At 36.7% G+C, this 24,135-nt stretch overlaps 1 protein-coding gene across 8 annotated transcripts in view; it reads left to right on the top strand.

Moving 5' to 3' along the window:
• Positions 1-24,135, top strand: part of Hecw2 (HECT, C2 and WW domain containing E3 ubiquitin protein ligase 2) — a 363,407-nt gene that overhangs the window by 267,681 nt on the left and 71,591 nt on the right. For 7 of the 8 annotated variants that reach the window (XM_048808215.1, XM_048808216.1, XM_048808218.1 and 4 more), the window contains 3 exons: positions 6,364-6,549; positions 20,091-20,225; positions 23,681-23,783. In XM_048808215.1, coding sequence (XP_048664172.1) covers positions 6,364-6,549; positions 20,091-20,225; positions 23,681-23,783 — 424 coding nt within the window. Of the gene's footprint in view, positions 1-6,363; positions 6,550-16,308; positions 16,413-20,090; positions 20,227-23,680; positions 23,784-24,135 lie in introns of those variants that run through there. The other variant, XR_007349418.1, reaches the window with a different exon arrangement.

Below are 24,135 nucleotides of genomic sequence, written 5' to 3'. Positions count from 1 at the left end.
TGATTTGTATTTACCCACTTCTGTACTGTGCATACGCCCACCAAGGCCAAAATCAAGATGCTAATGACCTCAGCAAGCACAGGTTCTTACTTCTCTATGTGGGCTGCTTTCTTTGGTACAAGTTCCTCATCACTTCAGTATTTCAATTAGAGGCTGGAATAACAGTCACCAGGCTGTGGTCTAAGACTGTGGTTATTAAACTTGGAAGGCTTAAAAAAAAAAAAAAAAACGCACATTCTTTGTTCCTTGGAGAATCTGGTTCAATAGGTCTGGAGTGGGTCCCAGGAGTCTGTATTCATTTACTTATGTAAGGTCCCTTAAGTAATTGTGATGCAATTAGGGGCTTATAATTTGGGATCTTTTAATGTCAAGACATTGCATCAAAGGACCCCATTGCCTACATCACAACTATACACCTTGTAGACTTTTGACAGCTAAATCGTCTTAAAAGTGTGAAAATTCTAAGCACCTAACTGGTTTTCTTCTCACTTTGTTTTCTTTTTGTTGTTATCTTTCATTTTTCTATATTTGAGCATGATTTTAAAATTTCTCTGGATAGCCCATCATGATTTTAAAGTACTCTTTCTAAAGCATTTCAATTTTTTTCTTCTTTATACCCAAACTGCATTCATTATTGGCTAAAAAAAGGATCCATGCTGTACATCTATGCAAATCTGTAAGATTTAAATTCTGTTGGTTTAGAAGGCATATTTCCCTGACTTACATGCGGCAGAAATTAAAGCAGTTGGGTTTTTCTTGCTAAATGTCTCAAGGTAGCACTAATGGGATAAGATTATGTAGAAGTCATTACTTGTTGGAGTTCTTCTCTTTCCTAGATTAGTAGAGAATGTTAGAAAACAACTCATTTGGTCTATCTTCATTTTTTTGTTTATGTTTTTAATTTTGCTTTTGCTTGAATTGCTTATGCTATATAATTCTTTATGTATATTCCTTGTTTGTATTATTGAAATATTCAATATGCAAAAGGAGTGTTTTAATTTAAAGGTTTGCCTAATTCTCTGTTTCTATGATTGGAAGATACCAGTTTGTGTTGCAAGATAGTCATAAGAAATAGATATTGTGTGGCAATAATTTACCTGATAATTCTCATTAAAAAGAATAAAAGTAAGTAGAGACATGGTGTCATAATGCTAAAGGAAAACTTGATAAACAAAATTTTGATATTTTTCTTTGGTATGGGGGTTTGATTTCAGATATATTCTACTGCCCTCTGCTGGTTGTGATCAGATTTCCTCTAAAATTGTCTCACTAAAGTATTTCTTCTTAACTCAAGATTTAGTTGTTGTCACCACGTCTTTCATAGTTGGTATGCCTGTGTTTATCTGACTATGCATAAATGTACTTAATTATATGCAACTGAGTAATATTTCCAACATACATGCCAAATAATTATTACTTTGACTTTTAATAAGCACTAGAAATACATGAATTCTAACATATAAATTCCTTGGCACTTAATGAAGAAAAATATTATTCTATAATTCACAAATATACTTTTACAGGTCAAGAATTACTATCATAGCAAAATATATGAACCGATAATTTATAGTTGTTTCTTTTAATAGATTTAAATTTCCCTCCATTTTATTTTCTAACTAGATGAAAACAATGTAAAATTCTTTGTAATTTAAAACATTAGGAAGAAAGATTGTATAAGACAGGACTCTTCATTCCCGAACCAGTGTCTTCTAGAGATAATATTTCCTGATTTTGTTTGTAATAAATTTTGTTTATGGAATGTATACAAGTGAATTTGTGGTTATGAGAGGCATTTGCTATAGATTCAGTGATGCCATTTTCCAATCCTAAATTCAAAATGCCTATTCTTTTTTTAAATTTTTATTTTTTGCAGTGCTGAGGATTGAACCCAGGGCTTTACGTATGGTAGGCAAACACACTACCATTGAGCTACATCCCCAGCCCAACAATGTCTATTATTAAGAGAAACCTGCAAAAAAAGGGGGGGGGGTGGGCTAGGGATTATCATTTGCATTTGCATTGTGGTTGATGGATAAGAATTATTTATATATAATTTTTTTTATTTTGCTGCCAAATGATAAGAACATTCTCCTCAGCTCCTTTCATTATTTTTCACTAAAACCTCAAACACTTAACCAAACAAGATTCATTTAAGCTCCAAGTTTAATTTTAACCAAATTCCAGTAAAGAAATTCAATCAGTCATTGGCTCAACCATTGAGTGTCTTGCTAGGCAGACATGAAACAAAGAAGAGAGAGGCTGGGAAAGGGAGTTTTGAAACAGAGAAGAAATAACTAAAAAGGATAAGTTCACTCACTTCAAAAGAAAACAAAACTTAATGTTTTCCAGAGATCTTTTAAAGGGGCTTTATCTGCTATTAAGGTTGGTCAACTCTCCTTCACTCCCTGTGACTCCTTTAGCAACCCCTCCCCAGGTAAAATCATTCTGTGCACTTGTGTCAGTTATGTTACAACAGAGATGCCACTCACTCCTTCCTGATCTGCTTTTGTTTTAGGTAAAAACTCAGATCCATTTACTTCATCTTTTTCTTTAAGACAGACAAATCAACAAACAAATGCAGAAAAAGATCCTTACCTACTTAGGACCATAAATCCCAGAGGGAGAATAAAGATGATTTCTTCTCTCTTGAACCACAGCTTTGCTGACATCAGCCTCCATGAAGACCAAACCCTTTCCATCCAGTCTCACCTGTGTAGTGTCTCTTCACTCACATTCTTAGCTCTGCTGGTTCTCCAGGGTGTTTCAGCATCTGCACCACCATTGTCTTCTCTTTTCCAGCTCTACTCTTTACCTCCTGTGAACCGCTTCCTCCCACATCCCCCTATAATTTCCCTCTCCATCCTTTTGAGTGATCAGGTCTGTATCCTCAGGGTTTAGCACAGGGCTTAGCACATAGTTAATGAAAGGAAAGAAGACCCTGCTTAGTTAACAGAGAGTGAGATGCTAGCCCAAGATCTTCAAAGACTAAGAGAGAAAACAACTTTACTACCATCATTTATCTGTTATAAAACAGGTATGATATGTATAATCCCCTATATATTCTTCTAATTACTTGAACTCTGTATTTTATAGTGATTTTTACCTCTTCAAAGCATTTTCACATCCTTTGTTCTATTAAATTTGAATCTCACATGCCTCTGAAAAAAACAAGGGAGTTATTATCCCATCTTATATTTGAGGCAATTGAGGCAGACAAAAATTAAATGATTTTCCTTGTCTCTGTCCATAAGTGATAGAGGTATGACCAGAGTCCTCATTGTAGTGCTGTACGAAATGGAGTATAAATATCCAGTAATAAAAGAATATTTATACCTCATTTTGGATTTTATCTGTATCTCTCTATTCAATTACATCTATACAATATTTATATAAATACATACACACTACAGTATATACCATACACATAAATATATACATTTATGTGTGTGTATATATACACATGTGTGTATATGTGTGTGTGTGAGTATATATGCATACATACATGCATACATGTTAAAAAAATGGTTTCTTTGTAAAAATGTAGCAGTGTAGAGAGATGTTCCTGTTTGCCTTAAGTATTTTGAATAAACCCTGACAGTCATGTGCATTTTATTCAGATTTGAAAAGACTGATTCTAAAAGTTGTTTGCTAGTTAATAATGAAAAATATTTTTTTGCATTTAATTTACCTTGGTAGATGCTTTATGCAAAGATTAGTCAACTCTGGCACTATGTTGCATGTCTCATTGAGTGGAGGGGGAAGATGAAAGGATATGATTAATTAGAAGAAGAATCTTAAGATTCCTGTGCATGAAGAGCTACCCCACTGCCAGGAATTATTTCAACCCTGAGGCTAGGATGAGTACCTTAACCTAACTGCTTAGAATTCTGCTACTTTTCTTTAGCAGGTTGAGAAGCATTTGTAGTGCTCTAGATTAGGAATTGTGGTGTGGCCTTTCATTATAATGGGAGGAGGGAAAAGCGAAAGGGACCAAGAGGTACACCCATTTATAACAACAGGATAATCCTACAATGATTTGTCCCCAAAGAGACTTATTAGGAGTAAGATTCAAGAGGTTTTTGTTTGTTTGTTTGTTTGTTTGTTTTCCATTGCTGTTCAAACTCATTCTCAGGCCTCTACATTTGCAATGGTTTATGTGAAAATGTGTCAGGAACTCAGAGCCAAAAGTAGAAACCAGAGGCTGGCTGATTGTACTCAAAACTCTAAGCCAAGACCAGCCATAGAGTAAATTATTAGTTAGCTAAAGTTTGTCTCTGACAACCTCTAATTTGTGTTAGTATCCTCTGTTTTCATGGTATCACTCTCCCATTCTCTCATGCTTCCTAATTGCTCAGAGGCCCTGCCTCTTTGTAGTACCCAGTGCTCTGAACCATGACTGCTCTCAGCCACCAAAACCTCCTCTTATTTAGACTCACAGGTTGAAATATGACCCCAAAGTAGCTTATACTCAAGTATACTACCAAACTAAGATTTGAGGATGATTCACTGCTGCCAGCTCTGTTTGCCCTTCCTTCCTTCTTTCCTTCTTTTCAGATGTTTTGATAGGAAAAAAAAGTATTTCAATACAAAGCAAAAAGCATATAATAATGGTGAATTAATCAGAACACTTTAGATTATACTTCAGTAACAGCAACAATAAATGTCAATGTCTTAAGCTTACAAAGATTTGTTTCTTACTCCAAATCAGATTTTTTTGGGGGGTTCTCCAATTCACATAGTCACTCAGGAATCCAGGGACCCAGGCTGCGGAGCAGCCACCATTTCTAACACTGTTACTTGCTGTGCTTGCAGGGCCAAAGTGAAGAAAGCTCTGGAGGGGACTCACATGGACAATAATGCCTTGAGCTGGACATGACACACCATTTTTTGTTTTTCTTATTTGTTTTTTAGTAGGGGGATTGAACCCAGGGGTGCTTTACCACTGAGCCATATCCCCAGTTCTTTTTTTTTTTAAATTTTTTTTTATTTTGAGACAGGGTCTCACTAAGTTGCTGAGCCTGTCTTCAAACATGTAATCTTCCTGCCTCAGCCTCCCTGCTATCTGGGATTACAGGCATGTACTACCATGCCCAGCTAGACATGACACATCTTGAGAGACCCTGGAAAGACTGGAAAAATGTTTACTGTCCTTATGCTCATTTATTGTTTATCCCTAATAACTAATGCAGTATTGGGCCCAGTAGAAAGTAAGTGTTTATTAAATTGAACTGATTTCCAGGAACTCTGATTGGGGTTTATTTTAAGCTATTTTAGACTGAAAGAAATGATAGAACCTATGAAGTAAAGCTTGAAGGTCCCTAGACTGTCTAGCATCCTTGAATACTAAGGTATTAGGAATCCAAAGACCTTTGAATCTACCTGAGAAGAATAGAATTTCAGGAAGCATCATTCATAACCTAGTCACTGTCATGGATATCATATTCTTGATGATTCAAGAAAAGAGCTCCTATGTAGTTATTCTTTTTCTGCTGCTTAGCACATGATATTATGCAGTGAATATTTGTTTGATACCTGATGTAGAGTGTCATGGACTTAGAATCAATTTCTGGAGTCTTAAGCATCTTAAGAGTTAAGGCTATAGAGTTTTTGACAAAACCAACATTTTTTTTGTATGGTAGTATAGTGGAGTTTCATTAAATTTGCATTTCCGTCATATAAATTCTACCATACATACATAGGGGAAAAGAGAGAGAGAAAAATAATAGATAAGCAGTCCAGGCAGTTCTAGCTGCTATTCCATTCACTGAGTTGATGCCTCCAAGAAAATGTAAGATGAAAACTTCAGTCTACTCTAATCGCAATTGGAGGTGACTTCAGTAAAAGCAATTCATCTCATTGCATGTGCTTCTAATGCTCAAATATATGGCAAAAATTTTCCCATACAACGTGGCCCCCAAATGTACGCCAGCTGAATCATCTGGCATTCACCCATAGAGCCAATGCTCTGGTTTAATGATGGAGGAAAAACAGTGTATGTGACGGCTCACTGGGAGGTGGCATATTTATCTCCAACATAGCACAATTTTGATTGTGTATATGTTTTGCTAAAACCATCTTTAGGACCTAATGTCCTGTGTAGAATGAGATGCTACAGTGTTCTTTTTCTTTAGAAAACTATTCACCAATAGTGGAGAGAAACTTCTACCCATAGTCGTCTTCTGTTATTTTGTTCAATGTGCTTTTCTGTTTGTTGTTTTCATATGCAGGTCTGAAGTCATGTTGAAGCCTGTGAACCTGTTTTATATACCTACTAGGAGATGTGGTATATAGCCATGTGTAGTCATTGTGATGCTTTTACGTTCCACAAACAGGTTAATGTTGGTTCTCCATCCTTTTCTCCAGAGTGCCTACCGCATGTTTACAAACAACACGTGTTTGAAGCACATGATCACCAAAGTCCGGAGGGACACCCACCACTTTGAACGCTACCAGCATAACCGGGACCTCGTGGGATTCCTCAACATGTTTGCGAACAAACAGCTGGAATTGCCAAGGGGCTGGGAGATGAAACATGATCATCAGGGCAAGGTAACATGAGGGGGCTGCCCCTGGGAGCAGCCGAATGACTGTGGGTCACTTGTGACTTTGGCACTTGGCTCTAGCTTTTCAGTGAGGGCTGATGGCCCTTTGTGGGGACAGACATTCCATCTCCTCTTCAGGTGAAACCTGCTCTGGCAGGCCATTTTTCCTATAAGCCCTCACAACACTAGTCTGAAATCAAGTATGGTGCAGAGGTGTGAATTTGGTGGGGACAAATTTCCCTGGATATTCTTCTACCTGTCATTTCTGACCATTTCCTACTAATGAAATAAAGTGTTTCTTAGGCAACAACACTTTTCCTGCCTGTGTAGCTCCTGTTGTACATATTTAAACAAAAAGTTGCGATATTGTTTGGAAGGGCTACTAGGAGTCACTCAGCAAGTCACTGCTAAAGATACCATCTGGGCCTCAGTTCTGGCTCAGAATAGATTTTATTTGCACTCTGAACAACTCACTGATGCATTTATGATGAGAAATGCGTGACTATCACAGGTCAGAGTAACCACACATCTGTACTTCCTTTGTAGATGGGTGAACCAGAAAGCCTGGTGATAATCAGGAAGTCGTTCTATGAGTAAGAGTGAGAAAATTAGTGCTTGTTATAAGGCGATCTCAGCCAAGATTTTATTTTTATTTAACATTTGCTTAGCACTTATTATGAGCCATGAAATGTTTATACATTTTATACATAGAAGGTCCTATGTATAGCGAGTACTGCTTACTAAAGCAGTACTTTTAGTATTGCCACTTACAAATAAGTAGTCCCAGGCCCAGAATGGCTCTGTGACTTTCCTGGTGTCACTGAGACACGCAGAGGCTGAGCTGTGCTCAGACCCAGGCCGTCTGGTTTGAGAGGCTACACTCTTACCCATGATGTGCTCTCCAGAATTATGTAACCAACCTCAGCTTCCTTATATATTAAAAGTCTTGGAATTTGTGACTTAAAGGATACTGAGGATTAAAATGACATGATATTAAGAGTTCTTTTATATTTTTAATTTCCCTCTTTTATCCCCTCTTCTACTCTAGCACTTTCACACAGAAGTTTCTTAAAACAAGTTGATGAGTGATACTTGCAAGCAGTAGTTCCCTGGTTATTCAGCAAGCTTTGCTTTAGTCAAAATAAAAAGCTTCCGGGTTCCCTCTCTACTCCTCTTCCTCCTTCCTTCTAAGCCCTTACTGGAAGCAACTCCTGGGTTTGCTCCATTTGACCTCTCTTAATGTATGTGTTGTCTTAGGTTTTTTGTATTACATGCTTGAAAAAAATAGAGATTGTGTTTGCACTTTACCTATCTTTTGGAAGAATATGTTTTTGGTAATTACTTAAGGCCAAGGATTTAAATTGTTTAAACTGGATGAGATTTCATAGGATTGAAATACATACAATATGAAATACATACAGTATGTTATGTTTGGGAGATATACAGTGAAAAACATGTTTGAGTCACATAAAAAAAGAGAAAAAAGAAGTAAAACATTAATTAAATTAACCACTAATCAGAATGAGAACAGAACATCAAGTCTTGTTAGGTAAGACAATGTTGAAGATGATGTTGATGTGTGTTTATTAAACTTATCCATGTGCCAGACTGTTTCAGTTAGCTTTTTCGCTGCTGTGAGTAAAAGATCTAACCAGCACAATTTTAGGGGAGGAAAAGATTATTTGGGGGTCATAGTTTCAGAGGTCTTAGTCTATGAACAGCAGGCTCCATTCCTTGGGGCTCAAGTTGAGGCAGAGCATCATGGCAGAGTGTGTGGCAGAGGGAAGCAGCTCACATGGTGGTCAGAAAGCAGAGAGAGACTCCACTTGCCAGATACAAATATATACCCCAAAGTCACACCTCTAATTCCCACCTCCTCCAGCCACACCCTAACACTTCAGTTTCCACTCAGTTAATCCCTATCAAGTTATTAATTCACTGATTTGGTTAAGACTCTCACTACCCAATCGTTTCTCCCCTGAACATTGCATTGTCTCACATGTGAGCTTTTGGGGGATACCTCACATCCAAACCATAAAACAGGCACTCTACTAAGTACTTTCCCATGGATTATTTTATTTATAGCTCATGGCAGTGTATGAGGTGGGTATTATTATCTACATTTTGCTGAGCTTTAGAGGTGTTAATAGTGTATGTATTCACAAGGAAGTGAGAAACCCACTGTATTCTAATTCAAAGGAATTGTTTATGACATTTGCCAGTAAATGGATGGATCTGGAGAATATCATGCTAAGTGGAATAAGCCAATCCCCCAAAACCAAAGGTCGAATGATTTTGCTGATATGTGGAAGCTAAACTATAATAAAGGTGTGGAAAGGGAAGAAGAAAAATTCAATAGATTAGACAAAGGGGAAAAAAAAGGAAGGAAGGGGGATAGGAATAGGAAAGAGTAGAATAAATCTAACATAATTTTCTTATGTACACATAGAAAATACCTAAGTGAATCCCACCATTATGTCCACTCACAAGAATGGGGTCCTAATTAGAATAAGATATATCCTATGCTTATATAATTTAATCAAATGGTTCCTACTGTCATGTATAACAAAAAATAACCAATAAAAGAAAATTTAAAAAACAAATAAATAACAGATATTTGAACATCTCAAGGAAGAGAAATTCCAGGACAAATTCTGGGATTACTAGTGTCCTTCAAAGTTGAGTCATACATATTGATCATGATTAGATCATGGGTAATTTCTAACAGAACATGTGGTCAGGAACCCATGGATGGCTTTGTGCCTAAATATCAGGAGGGCTCATGCTAGGGGCTCACAGTATCAATGTAAAGAATGGAGTTCACATGTACTGATGGATTATTAGATGCCAAGATCTATGCTAAAGATATTATTTTATTTATTTTCACAGCAATTCTGTAAAATAGTTTTTACTATAGATGAAAATCAGGCTCAGAAAGGTTGAGTTAATTGCGTGCAGTAAATTCTTGGATACAAACCCTGGTCTTTCTGTATTAATAGTTGCATAGGGTTGGCATGATATGGTGAGTGAATGCTCAAAGCTTTCCTGTACAAGGTCCATCTAGACCTCAGTGTCCACAAACTGTCTAATTTGGGAGACATCATTTTAAATCCCAGGGTCTGACTTTCCTTATCTGTACAAATAAATAGGGTGGTCATCTTTTCCTCTGATAGTTGACCATTGAACATTTTCTTTGGAGAAAAAGGTATACTCAAACACTTTGTTCATTGCTAAATTGGGTTATTTGGCTTTATTTTATCGAGTTCCAAAAGTTCTTTAAATGCTAGACCCTTATCAGACACATGGCTTATAGATATTTTCTCATGTTTCCTGGGTCATATTTTCACTGTCTTGATGGTATTGTTGACAGCACAAAAGTTTTATCTTTGATGTAGTCTATCTGTATTTTTCTTTTGTTATTTGTGCTTTTGGTGTTATAACTAAAAATACATGTACCTTAAGGCTACAAAGGTTTACTCTTCTATTTTCTTCAAGAGTTTTATAGTTTTAGCTTCTCAATCCATTTCAAACTATAACCCATTTCTAGCAAATGTTTTTAATGGTGTGAGGTAGGGATCCAACTTCATTTTGTGTGTGTGTGTGTGTGTTTGTATCTAATTATCCCAGCATCATTTGCTGAAAAGACTCTTCTTTCCCAATGGAATATCATTAGTCATTAGAGAAATGCAAATGAAAGCCACAGTGAGTTAGTACCTGACACCCATACTTGAAAAAAAATGGAAAACAATAAATGTTGATGAGAATGTGGAGAAACTGAAGCCCTCATCTATTGCTTTGGAAACAGTTTGGGAGTTCCTCAAAGGGTTTAACAAATAATTGCCACATGATCTTACAATTCTACTTCTAGATATATACCCAAGGGAAATTAAATATAACTCTACATAAAAACGTGTATATGAAATGCATAGCAACATTTTTCATAATAGCCAATAGTTGGAAGTAATCCAAATGTGCATCGATGGGTAAATAAAATGTGGAAAATTGATACAGAGGAATACTACATAATAATACTACCAAGGAATGATGTACTGATACATGCTATAACATAAATAAACTGAAAACATTTGCTAAGTGAAAGAATCTAGTCAAAAGATCACCTATTATTCAATTTCTGTGAAATATCCAGAATAAGGAAATATAGAGAGACAAAAAGTAGATTAATAGTTGCATAGGGTTGGGATGATATGGTGAGTGAATGCCCATGGGTATGGGTTTCATAGTAGGGGTCAAAGATGTCCTAAAATTAGAGTTGGAAATAGTTGCACAACCCTGTCTCTGTACTTTAAACAACATGATATATGTACTTTAAATGGGTGAATTGTATAGTATCTAAGTTAATTGTTAATAAAACTGTTTAAAAGTGAATAGTTTGAGAAGACCAAGATTGCCTTTTTAGCTCCCAGATTTTATAGATTTCTGCTACCTTCATCTCAAAGATTAGATGATATTAATATCAAATTTGCACTTGTCTTAGTGTGTTTTGATTGAGCTAACAAGATACCTTAGAGTGTAGCTCATAAACAACAGAAGCATATTCTCACAGTTCTGTAGATTAAGAAGACTTCTTAATGCTGTCACCTTGGGAGTTAGGTTTCAACATATGCATGGTGAGGGAGGGAACACACAAATATTTATAATAGTAATGCTTTTCCTTCTGCTTTTAATTACGTTTGGAGAGGTCACTTGTTCAAAATTCCATAGTGGTATTCCTTTCAGCAGTATTTTTTTCCCATTAGTTATTTCCTTAATTATTTTAATTTTGTAATGTTGAGAATGAGAACTGAGCCAAGTTTAATTTCATACAGGGTTGACTTTATGAGACTGTGTCATCAACATCTGTATGTATCTGTGGGAGCTAAGGCCCAGGATTTCCACTCAACATGCAGGACATACATTTTGACTTAGTTCATTTTGAAATGAAAGAAAATAGGCCAGTGTGAAAAGAAAGTTTCTGCTTGCTTCTCATTGTAATAATTTTTAAACTTTTGAATATTCTCAGGAGTGTGAAAATCAAGGGTAATTTGGGATCTGAATAACTGTTGATTTTTATTATTTATGCAAGAAATATGCATCAGTAGTATTAAAATGTGACTGAATTAAATAATTTCTGATTCTTGGCTGAGTTTAATCATTAGTGTGTGCTCATGGGGATGACATATCTAGAAAAAATGTGCTTTAATAAGGAAAACCAAATGGTATTTAACCTAGGAATGGGTTTTTTTTTATGTTTTTTGCTTTGTTTTTTTGTTAATTTGATGGATTTGAGAAAATGATGCTGAAGTAGGTCAGGATTCTTGAATCCAACACTATCGGATATGACCTCCATGAACCCCCATTTTTTTTAGGAACCCTCTTTTGTGTGTGTGGGGTTGGGGGTTGAACTTAGGGCCTTCCACATCCTAAGCAATCACTGTCACTGAGCTACAGCCCCAGCCTTCCCATTTTCTTTCCTATGCGGTTTAGGATCAGTTCTTTCCAGCTCCTAGAGATGTGATTGGCATCAAATTATAGAATAGTAGGTTTACAAATGGAAGAAAAACAATAATAATTAGTATGGTAATGATCATGGTTCATTCATTAATGAATTTATTAAATTTTAGAATATAAAAGCTATATGTTTGAAAGGCTTTAGAGGTTCATATTTAATTTGAGGTCAACAAGAATAAGGAATATAAAAACATCTTCAAAATGAAAAGGAATACACAGCCCTCTGAGCCTAAAGAGTAGGATGTGGGATACTCAATGGGTTGCTGCCACCCTATTCAACAAAATGTTGATTTGAGTAGGGATAGATGTAGGGTGAATAAAGAGTTTTGTCAATTGAGATTTCTGAAAATGATGAAAATTTGACAATGGTTGAATCCTTACTTTAGCAGAAAATGCATGGATGATTTTAAAAGATACATGTTTACTTCTGCCTTAAACCTGAGTGCTCTTTTTTTTTTTAACCATGAGTACTGTCTTTGTGGGGTCTGATAGATTTGTTCCCTTGCTGAATCAGTGACCTTTTGCTCTGATGGTTGCTTGTCATATTTGCTCATGAAAGTAGGATTTTAAAAATAGGGCTGGGGCTGTAGTTTAGTGGTAGAGCACTTGCCTAGCACATGTGAGGCACTGGGTTCAATTCTCAGCACCACATGAAAAAAATAAAGATATTTTGGGGCTGGGGTTGTGGCTTAGTGGTAGAGCGCTCAACTTTCACGTGTGAGGCCCTGGGTTTGATCCTCAGCACCACATAAAAATAAATAAATTAATTAATTAAAGGTATTGTGTCCAACTACAACTAAAAAATAAATTTTAAAAAAGATATTTTATCCATCTGCAACTAAAAATATTTTATTAAAAAAATTCTCAAATGATAAGGTATGTTAACTTAGAACTGGAACCCAAATCAGATCTACACATTTGCACAGAATCATGCACTTCGATTTAAGGCCACTGGGCACTCTTCCCCTAGACATTGCCGGTTAACCATGGATACCTCACCTTTGGATTATTAAAGATTATGTACCATAGCATTGGTGCAGGTTATGCAGGGGTCCAGTGTAGAACGACTTGTTTCTGGCATGAGATACCTGGAAATTTTTCAGAGTAGAGGTAGTATTTGAGCTGAACTTTCCATGATGCGGTAGGATGGTGATTAGAAGAGATTGTTGAAAAGAAAAGAAAAAAAAAAAAAGGAATAGGGAGGGAAATCCAGAAGTAAAGTCACAGAGACAGGAAAGCACCAGGTGGGTATGTCTCATTCCTGTGAAGAAATAACTGGTAATCTCAAGAGACTCATATCAATGAAATGAAAACAGAGGCAGCTACATTGCAGAGGGTTGAGGATAACAGAGAGTGTTGCAAAAAGACATAATTAACAACAACAAAAAAAGTGGGGTTTTATTTATTTATTTGATTTAAGTTTTAGGAAAAGAACTCTTTTTACTTTTCTGTTTCAGATGTTAAATATGAAGTGCCCCCACCCCCACACTTTGCTTTGTACTCTCAAACAGTATTAACACAGAGTATTTTCCCCAGATTATTCTACTTTGGCTTAAATTCAAATTCTAGGAAACCTTGATCTTTATAAGCAATATGCCATAAACTTTATTTTTGAAACAAAAGTGTAAAATGGTAATTATATTTTTATTTAAAGTAAAACGTCTTTCCCATGGTTTCCTGTGTTTTTGCCTTCAAAAATCACATGTTAAATCCAAGCTGTGTAATTCTGATTAGGAGTCTGAGTGTCCACATGGTCCAAATAACCAACTTTGATGACCACAGCAAATAGCAATTTTAGTTCTGAGGACAGATTTTTGAATAGAATAGGTATTTGTGTTTTAGAAGTCACCATAGGCTGAGCCTACTTGGGGGCTCTTGTTCTACCAGACCTAAATGGTCTGTGTGGCCTCAAAAGTTATCCCAGGTATGACCTAGGCCCTGGTGTGAATCCTACAGGAAACTGATGGCCTATAATTTACTGGGTCAAGTTCTATTTAGCTCAGTGAATAAAAGGCAACTTAATATTTAGAGGTCTCAAGTGAATTCCAAAAATCCTTTAGCAAGATAAGTGTCACATTTTGAAAAATATGTTATTGTCTACTTAAGTACATTTGTTACTTTTGTGATACATGTCATTAATTGTTTTGAAACCATGAATACCTCTTTGTGGTAGTGACCTGGTTTAAATACCTTGTGTTATATAGCAATCCAGATGAAGATGGGATTAAACTCTAAATTTATAGATAGGACATTTTTAAAAAATCTTTTACCTATTTTAAAAGGGTAAGTGATGTCAGATCAAAAAATAACCCACAAGTAAATATACATGGAAGGCAAGTGGCAAAACAAAGTATTTTGGGAGGCTGTATAATGTTTCAAATGAGACAATAGAACAGATTTTGGGCTTGTTGGTATCTTACTGGGGAGATTGCCAGATTTATAGAATCTGGAAGGAATTGCCCAAATATGGAGATGGACTTCGGTATTTATTTATTTATTTTAAACAGTGTCCCTAAGACCTGCATTGGATTTCTAAAAATATATATTATTTTCAAATTTTGTGGTAATGCCTTTTTACTCCACCTTATACATACTAACTTGGATTTTCAGTCTTCCATAATGATGTGCTGGTAATTGAGAAAGACAATCTGACTGTCTTTCTGTAACATAGATACAAGTGTGTTTTGTTTTATTTTGTTTACATGGTCTTTTAATATGTATTTCTTGTTTGGCAAAATATTAACTGGAAACAATTTCAAACCTCTTTAATTTAGATTGTTGAGCCCGAGGTTGGTATTTCTTCACAAATACTGATGGCTTTTTCTTTTCTTAAAATAATAGAAGTTTAAAAAAAGAAGAAGAAGAAAGAACTGTGTAAAGAAAGAAATGTGTTTTGTTTGGCTTCACTAAAATACCACTTGGCTCCAAACACCCCATATTTCCTGATTCTGGCTATGCCCCGAAGCTGTGAAAGGGTAGAAGTTTTTAAAATGAGATCTGAGTTTGTATATTTGCATTCCTTTCAGTTTTTGAGTTCTTAGTCTTAGCTGGCCCAGCACTGTAATGCTTGAGTGAATTTCTTTAATGAAACTTAACAGTAGGGAATCAATGTTATTCGAAATTTGCTTTGCTAGTGGCTAATATGAAAAGCATTTCCCCCCTCAGGTAATTGCTTTTCTCATATAGTTTGCATTTCCAACATACTATACAAACAGTTAATACATGGCAGATATTTTCATAAGTAATCACAGGCTATTCAAAATTGTGACATAAAAGAGACCCAAATTGAAAAAAAAAAAAAAGTACTAGGTCAACTTCATTGCTAGCTTGAACTAGTTAGCATTTCCTGTGGGAAAGAGGTCCACTTTTCTGACATAATTGATAATGTCTGTCACAAATAGAGACGGCAAGCCTGAAATTTGCACAGGGACTTTTTCATGTTATCCTGTTCATTTTAAAGTAGAATACATTTTTCACAACTCAGTGGAGAGTTGAGCAATGAATCCCTTTTAGGTGGATATAGCAATGCACTAGGGAAACATGTCCAAGGTGTCACAGTGAGCCCAGAGAAGAGCCAAAGGTACCTGAAGGAGCTGTTTCTCAACACTTCCTGTTAGGGCTCTAGCCCTGGGGTGCTGATAGAGGCTTAATCAACACCTTTTCCCCAAATGTGTGGGTCTTCAAAAGCACGTGTAAACAAGATACACATTCCATTTGACTCTAAAACAGAACCCCTTGTGAGATACAAATAGCACCTGGTTCCCAGCCCAGGCCATGCCTCCAACAAGTCTGTGGGAGAACCACATAGGGTATATGGGGTATGGTCTGCTGTCTTTGATGGGTAGCAGCCTATTCAGTGTTGAAGCAGAGTAGGCCAAACATCATGAGTGGCTGTTCTTGTCAGCCTGATTCAATACATACCTGAGTGCTTTTCTAAAGTCAAGTACCAGATGAAGGTATGAAGGGAGTAGGGAGAACACAATTAAACGAGAAAAATGCTAAGTAGAAAGCAGAACAGAAGAAAAAGAGATAAGAAAAGAGGGGTGATGGGAATGAGGTATGCCTATTGGACTTTGGAGTCATGCAGAAAGATAGCTTTGTATGTTTCCAGCTCCATATTTTGCTTAAATTGGGAACTGATACCCAGATAGATTAATGGTGAACCCTAATAAAATACAATTATTACCAAATAATGGAAATTCCTATTTATAATGGTGATTCCTGACTATAACTTAGGAAGACTATGTTTCCTCTACAGTGTGGAGACTTCAGGGAAGGATTTGACTTGGCTCTAGTGTGACAGAAGATTTATGAAAAATTTAACACTGAAGATTGTATTTGTGCACATAGAGAAGCTTAGAGGTAGGTAGTCGAGGATTCACTAGGCAGTTCATCAAGTTGCAAGAGCCCCCTGGCTCCTTCTAGCTTTTTTGCTTCACCAGGTCCATGTTTTCAGTGTGGCTACTGAAGCTCCAGCTCTTACATCTTTGTTTCAGGGAGCAGGATAAGATGAAGGACAGAAGGAAGGCTCAAATTGTGCCTTGCAAAGGGCTTCCCAGAAGTGCCCATGTTTCATATCTGCTTGGCCAGAGCTTATTTTGGCCACTCAACTATAAGGGACCACCTGAGTAGCATAGTTTTCACTGGTGTTTCCCTCCCCCACCTTTCTCTCTCTCTCTCTCTCTCTCTCTCTCTCTCTCTGGCCTACATAAGGCCTGTAGAGAGAAAACATCTTGATCCTTAGGAAAATGTCATAGAGATGAACAATAATATTAGTGATGGTAGTGGTCACTCACATTTGAGGTGCCATGGCTCTGTGTTCAAAAATTTAGATGAACCCTATCCTTTAGCCTTCTTTTTATGTAGATGTGGTTATCTCCATTTATCAGAAAAGAAACTGAGTCTTAATAAATTTAAGTAGTCTTTCCAAGGGTCCATCACCTGTGAGAGGTAGAGCTATAACAATGAACCAGATGGGTCTTTATCTAGATCTCAAGCATTTAACCATGACTTTGCCTCCCACTTCTCAAGTTTTCACCTGGTGGTTTATTCATATCTATAGTGGGATTTTAAAAAACCTTATGTCCCATTTATGTTCTTATGGTCTTTAGCTTCCTACTTTTTTCACCACACACAAACACACACACACACACACACACACTTTATTTATTTCCCAAATTTTTAACTGTTTTTTGTGTGTGTGTGTGTTTGTGTGGTTTATAAATACTTGGTTAGTTAATTATGAGTTGTCTCTTCACATTTTGGTGAGAAATCTGTGTATTAAAATTTTGGGCAATTTGTTATTTTGTTACTTACTGAGCAACCTTCTTCTCCTAGGCCCACTCCTAAAAGCTATGGGGATCACAAGGTAAAAAAGAGTCCCTTCCCTCAAGGAATTTACAATATACTTCTTTAGAGAATGGATTTTAGACAAGCCTGTTAACATCCAATTAGGCTGACATACATGCAAATCACAATTGACCTAGATGTAGACACCCATGTGTCTATAATTACAAGAGCATCATTGTAGCTCTGGTGGCCACCCATCCCTTTAAAACATTCCTAAGAAATTACTAGAATAAATAGGCAATTCTGTTTAAACACTCTATATTTTCCCTTAAACAACATGGTTTATATTATTGTGTTAGTAAAAAAAGCTTGTTAATGTTAATTTACACAAGGAAGATGGGGACTGAATTGTAATGCCTGTTATTTAAAACTAGGCGTTAACCATGTCCAATTGTCATAGTTTAATTCCAATTTTATGACATTTTAAATTGTGTCAAGAATAATGGACAAGTATAAAGTCTAAATCAGGTGAACATTGGAATTAAGTTTGGAGCCAGTACCTATCCATACAAGTCTATTAGTATTTATGACTGGTATGATTTTTACAAAATTTGAGAAAAAAGATGTTCACCTGATAGGTTAGGGAAGAGAAAGAAGGAGCATTGGGAGGCTGGTGACAAAATCTCACACAAAACTTCCCTTTAATCCAGTCCTTGTACCTGCAAATCAAATATTAAGAGAAGGAATCAAGAAAAAGTCTTATTATACCCTTTTTCTTTTGCTTTTTTTCCTAGTGCGTCTATCATTTTACTTAATCTAAAAGTTATTTTTTATAAAAACATAATTTTTTTATAACTTGGAACTACCAACAAATTATTTACCCCCATTTCCTGGTTATGTACAACCAGAAACATTTTGTCCCATTAATGGGGAAGTGATTTTTAAAATAGGCATAAATATACCACCTGTCTCTTGCATTTGCCTAGATAGATTTATTCTTAGTCTTTCAAGAATAAATTAACTGAGCTCCATCAGTTTGAAAAGTCAGTTCTTTTTTGCTTAGGTCACTTGTCATACATCATGTGCCCAGACCTTTGATTTATAGATACTGAGTCTCCTGGCTTTACTAATAGTCCCTTTTATCTTTGGTGGTTCCATTCACTTTATCTGATCAATGTCTAATTGAACTTGAGATACTGGGTTTCATTATTATCTTGAGCGAACTTTACTTTGAAAACTTATAACATTTGGCCTAATGATAATGAAGTTGCACTTGTATAGACTTTTATAAACAAACAAAATGCATAAAACAAACAAAAATGCATTTCTACATTGTATGTGATCCTTTCTGCAACACTGAGAAAATTGGCTTATGTTCATTCATGATTTCATGTTGTCAGTATGAAGTAAACATGATAGACAGACGTGGTTTTCACCCTCCCAACCTGTTAGTGGGGAGAGATGTTTATTATGAATGAGGGAGACATGTTTTTATAAGAAATATATAGCTCAGAGAACTGAAGCAACTTTCCCAGAGTCATGGTAGATATGTGATAAAGGTTTGGGTGTGTGATGGATGACTAAACTAGAAAGGTAAGCAGGAGGGAAATTCTTAGTCTTGAAAAACTGACCAAAGTATTAGGATGAATAACCATTAGAGACTCTGGATTAGGGTGGTGTTTTAGTCAGCTTTTTTGCTGCTGTAACTAAAATATCTGACAAGAACAATTGTAGAGGCATAAAAGTTTATTTGAGGGCTCACAGTTTTAGAGGTCTCAGTCTATGAACAGCAATCTCCATTCCTCAGAGATCAAGGTAAGGCAGACTATCATGGTGGAAGAATGTGGCAGAGGAAAGTGGCTCACATGATGATCAGGAAGCAGAGAGACACTAAGTTCGGGTCACAAAATATACAACCCAAAGGCACGCCTCCAATGAGCTACCTCTTCCAGCCACACCGTACCCACCTTCAGTTACCACTCAGTTAATCCTCATTAGGGGATTAATTCACTGATTGGATTAAGTCTGTCATAATCTAGTCATTTCTCCTCTAAACCTTCTTGCATTGTCTCACACATGAGCCTTTAGGTGACACCTCACATCTAAACCATAACAGGTGGTAATATAATCCATGGTTAGAAGGAATATTCTTAGAGTAAGATACCAGCTAAATGGATAAAGGTGGTGGATATGTGGCCAACTGACAAACTTTTAATACTTATATGTATAAGATAAAGTCCTGAAATAATGGAGTGGTTCAGGAAGGGGATGGGGCAGACAAATAGAGGCCACTGCACTGGGGAAATGGAAGGGACTCGGTGGCTGACTGTTTAGGAAAAGGAAAAGACAAAGATAAGAATTCAGTGATGCTGATGTTTCAGATCATAAGAACTTATAATGACCACATTTGGGAAGCACCTAAAGAGCATCCATTAAAAGAACCCCAAAATATCCCTTCTTGTGGAATCCTTCTAAGACCACATCTTTGATGACACTCTCTTGGAGTATTTTCTAAAACCAGTCACAATGTTCCCTCCTGCTCCCTTCTAGACCTAGTCTAAGTGTGGCTCTCTCTATTCTGCTCTATCCCAAGGGATGAGGAGCAGTTACCACAAAGATTAGAAATTATGAAAAACTGGACCCAAGATCCTTACTCAGAAGTGGACCTCTTCCTGAAGGTGTGATGGTCTAGGTCAGCTGAGACACGTATGTGGCATGTGTTCTCTATTGATTTTCTGGATTGTATCCTAGGCATTTTTTGTCGACCACAACTCCCGAACCACCACCTTCATTGATCCTCGGCTCCCGCTGCAGAGCAGTAGACCCACAAGTGCACTGGTTCACCGGCAACACTTGACCAGGCAACGCAGCCACAGTGCGGGTGAGGTGAGTCACATGCTGCAGGGACCGACCTGCTGGTTGATAGAAGCTACAGGGATGTGGTGGTTGGTGGAATTGGGTTGGCTTTTTATTATGTTTTTTGCTTTGCTTTGTTTTTCTAGTTTGATTTAAAAGGAGAATCATTTGGAGGATGAAAAGCTTTATAATGTTGACAGGCTTCTCTAGAAATATGCACAGCCTAAGTTACAAATTTTAAAGGTAGGACATATGAGGAAAGACTGAAGATGAGATTTTTTTTTTATTACCTCAGAGAAAGGTGAGAGGGAATTAATGATGCACTAAAATGTTATTAGAAGATGATAATGAGCCTTTTTGCACACCCAAGGACATAAGAAGAAATGAATGCAACTTTTAGTGGACTAAAACTTTATTCAATATAGGAAAGAATTTCCCAAGTGAGGTTTGCTGGATTACATTAAAATATTCATCCAAGACTATGGAGTTGAGGAATCCTCACTAGTATTCTTTAAGATTAGGATATATCCAATGGGCTTGATTTATATACTAAATACCCAGAGAAAATTGGATGAACTAAAAATTACTGAAAGCTCTATGGGCTACTTGCCAGTTTGTAGTGGCCCATGGTAACCACATGAGGGCCCTCCAATATCCTAACCCAAAACACACAAATCCTTCCTGCTCCTTTCTAGACCTAGTCTAAGTGTGGCTCTCTTCTTTAGCAGTTTAAACACAAGGAATGTTTCAGGTTAAGTTACTTTGCTTCTTCTTAGAATCAGCTTATGCTTTGAGTGTGTATCATTCCTTAATGTACATTGTTTCTAACTATTCCCTCTACAAATAGAATTAAGATTCTTTTGTAGCATGCTTTTCATGTCTAAACACGTATCACATTTTCAATATTATATTGTAAATCAAATATTGTTGTAGTCTTTCTTAAAAGAAAAAATTATGAATGCAATAAATAACTGGATTTGATTCATCAAAATTGAGCTCTTGGAATTTCCCCTCATGATTTAAATTCCTCCTGTAATGCATCCTGTGTTTGTTGGTTGTAAGTGCAGACACAGAAGAATTATACGTGAGAAGCTCATATAAAAATGATACATAAATCTATTGCAGGATGAGGTATGCACAAAAATATTTATGTTTTATGAGTAGCTTATAAATCTCTACCTCGCTGTCATATAAACCATTAGTGGTAAGCTGGAAGATACTGAGAGCATTCATTTTAAAAGCAAAACAGACCTCTCACCTTTGGACCTTATGTGCAATGTGTAGCATAATTAGGACTCTGACTTATCACATGCCCCATGCACTTTAGCCATTACCTTATTGTGACTTCATAAGATGAAGCTGGAGGTTAGGTCAAATAAGACTCTTTTTATAAGGAAATATACTTGAGATTAATAGCCACATTTACATTTCCTTTCAACCCGTCTCCTCTGAACTTGAATTATTTTCATGGTCTAGTAGTAACCCATTGTGGGAGAGAGGCCCTGAGAGGTATGTTAAAATTTGAATGAATATTTCTCTTCCTATTGATAGAAACTGAGCAGTAGACTAGAGATAGCACCATAAGGACTCCGCATTCAGCCAAAGTGTTGCTGAACCTTTGCTAGGAACGTGCTTTCTGGTGCAGTGGTTGGAAGCCTACACATCTTGAAGTGCTACCCATACTTACCATAGGATTTGCTTCCTGGCTTATAGTCTGATTTCAAGATGTGAGATCTTGGAGAAGACCTTTGCTATCCAGGGAAATGAGACATGGGGCAATATGCTGACAGGAGGGAAACTATATATATTGGTATATTGAAATGGTACATTCTCTGACTGATAGACAATATGTAGTTAATGATGGAATCTTCACAGAGTGACTGATTCCATTCCTCAGGGCTGATAACTCAGGAGAAGCATCATAAGAAAACTAATTATACACATGAGTCTTTCCAGCCACTGTCCTGTACTGATTCAGCAAGTATCCCAATTCATAGAAATATTGGTATCTCTCCGATTCAACAGATTAATGCCAAACATGCACTAAAGTGCATAAACATAGTGGTTGGCATCATGAGAAATACAAATAATTAACATTTGTTGTTTGTGTTCTTAATTAGGAGAGAAAATATAAAATCATAATACCATGAATAAAAAAAAATCTTTATAAAGCTTTTATTTTTTTTAGTAGTAGTTGGGAAAGAGAACTCTACTTTAATAACCTCCTTAGATAATTGTGGATATTTTTCATTTTGAAAATTTCTTTCCAGCTTTTTTGAGGTATAACTGATAACTAATATAATCTGTTAATAATGGTAACTGCTTTGGAAATCTACGCTAAATCCTGTGGGAACTCAGAGCAGGCTACATTTAACTTCAGCTTGAAGGGAAGGCTTCATCAAGGAGGGGCTGTTTGACCTATACTTTGAAGCATGAGTGAGAACATTCTTGAAGGATAAGCAAACAGTGGAGGGTGGAGAGGCTGTTTCTAGGGTGAGGACCTTCAGAAAAATCCTCAACAAACATCAGGCCAATGCCATAGATAAAATGGTTGTGAAGGTTTCAGTGGATGGAAGTAGGAGCTCCATTTCAAATGTACTAGTTTATAAATCCGTTGTGTTGTTTTGCCTCTTGTTCTCTTATTCTTTTACACTACTGTTCTACTGATGTCCCAAAAGACTTCTGTAATATGGGGGAAATGCCAGAGTTTTCTGGCAATAATCTGAATGGGTATTTTGGGGCATCTACTTGTATGTATGACTTTCTAAATCGGTAGCAGGTACAATAAATAATTCAGGTTAGGGCAATCCTATTTAGCTTCTCCACACCTGCCACTGTTAGCTCCCTGGTGTGGGAGGCTCAAACTTGAAAGAGCTGTTATGCCAGGTGCTCTAATAGGCATGTGAAATTGCTGCTAAGGAGATAATACACTAACTTGGAACCCCATAGGAAGAGTGCTGCCCTTGGTTTCCTCCTCTGCTGAGACAGGGAATTCCCTGGCCTGCTTTAGCCACAAGAAGGAATATCTTGGCACTGCCCCAATACACTTTGTATCACCCAGTTCTTCCCTTTGATTGTACTGTTGCAGTTTTGTGTTATGTCAATGCATAAGTTATTCCTGATCAACAAGTCTGCTATTTAGGTGCCATAGCCTCAGTGATTACAAGCATATTGAACTACTTCTGTTACACTTGGAAATATTCACTGCCTAAAAAATAAAAAATACAATACAATAAAATAAAAAAATACTCACTACCCCAGCTCCTTTCAAGGATGTGGGTACCTTAACTTTTCTCCCCTTCAGACACGAGAACAGGGCTTTTGAGGACCCAGAGTTCCATGTCAGCTCCACTGCTGGCAACTGATCTGATTGGCTGGTACTTTGCCTTGTTTGTTGTTAAATATTTTAAACAACTTGGTTTGGGATGCTGATGCAAATTCCTCTAGCTCCTGATGCAGAACATAAATGATGCTTGCATTTGCAGGTAGGAGAAGATTCTCGGCACGCGGGACCACCAGTTCTCCCCAGACCATCCAGTACATTCAATACAGTCAGTAGGCCACAGTACCAGGACATGGTTCCAGTGGGTATGTCACCCCGTCCAGAAATCCCTCTGTGCTTTTGTGTCATTGTAGACGATGCATATTATACTCATACTTATCCTGTTAGCCTGCTATTCTCTGCCCTGTATTCAGAAACGATTGCATTAAGAAATTTCTAACAAAATCCCAGAGACTTCAGTCGCAAATGGCTTTTGTCTTATAAAAACCTATTGGATAAGATTTTTTAAAAATAGTACTCTACCTTTTCTAAGTAGAAGCCTTAGGTTGTTGAAGTTAAGAAAGAATAATTTATTAAGGTTATATATTTTGCAATCATAAACTAAGCATGTGAATGAGCACACACTTAGGGTATATTTAAAGCTTGAGACAGAATTTA

The sequence above is a fragment of the Marmota marmota genome, unplaced genomic scaffold, assembly GCF_001458135.2.
Source record: "Marmota marmota marmota unplaced genomic scaffold, marMar, whole genome shotgun sequence".
Lineage (NCBI taxonomy): Eukaryota > Metazoa > Chordata > Mammalia > Rodentia > Sciuridae > Marmota > Marmota marmota.
The sequence above is the reverse complement of the archived record's forward strand: the minus strand, read 5'-3'. Positions and strand labels throughout refer to the sequence as shown.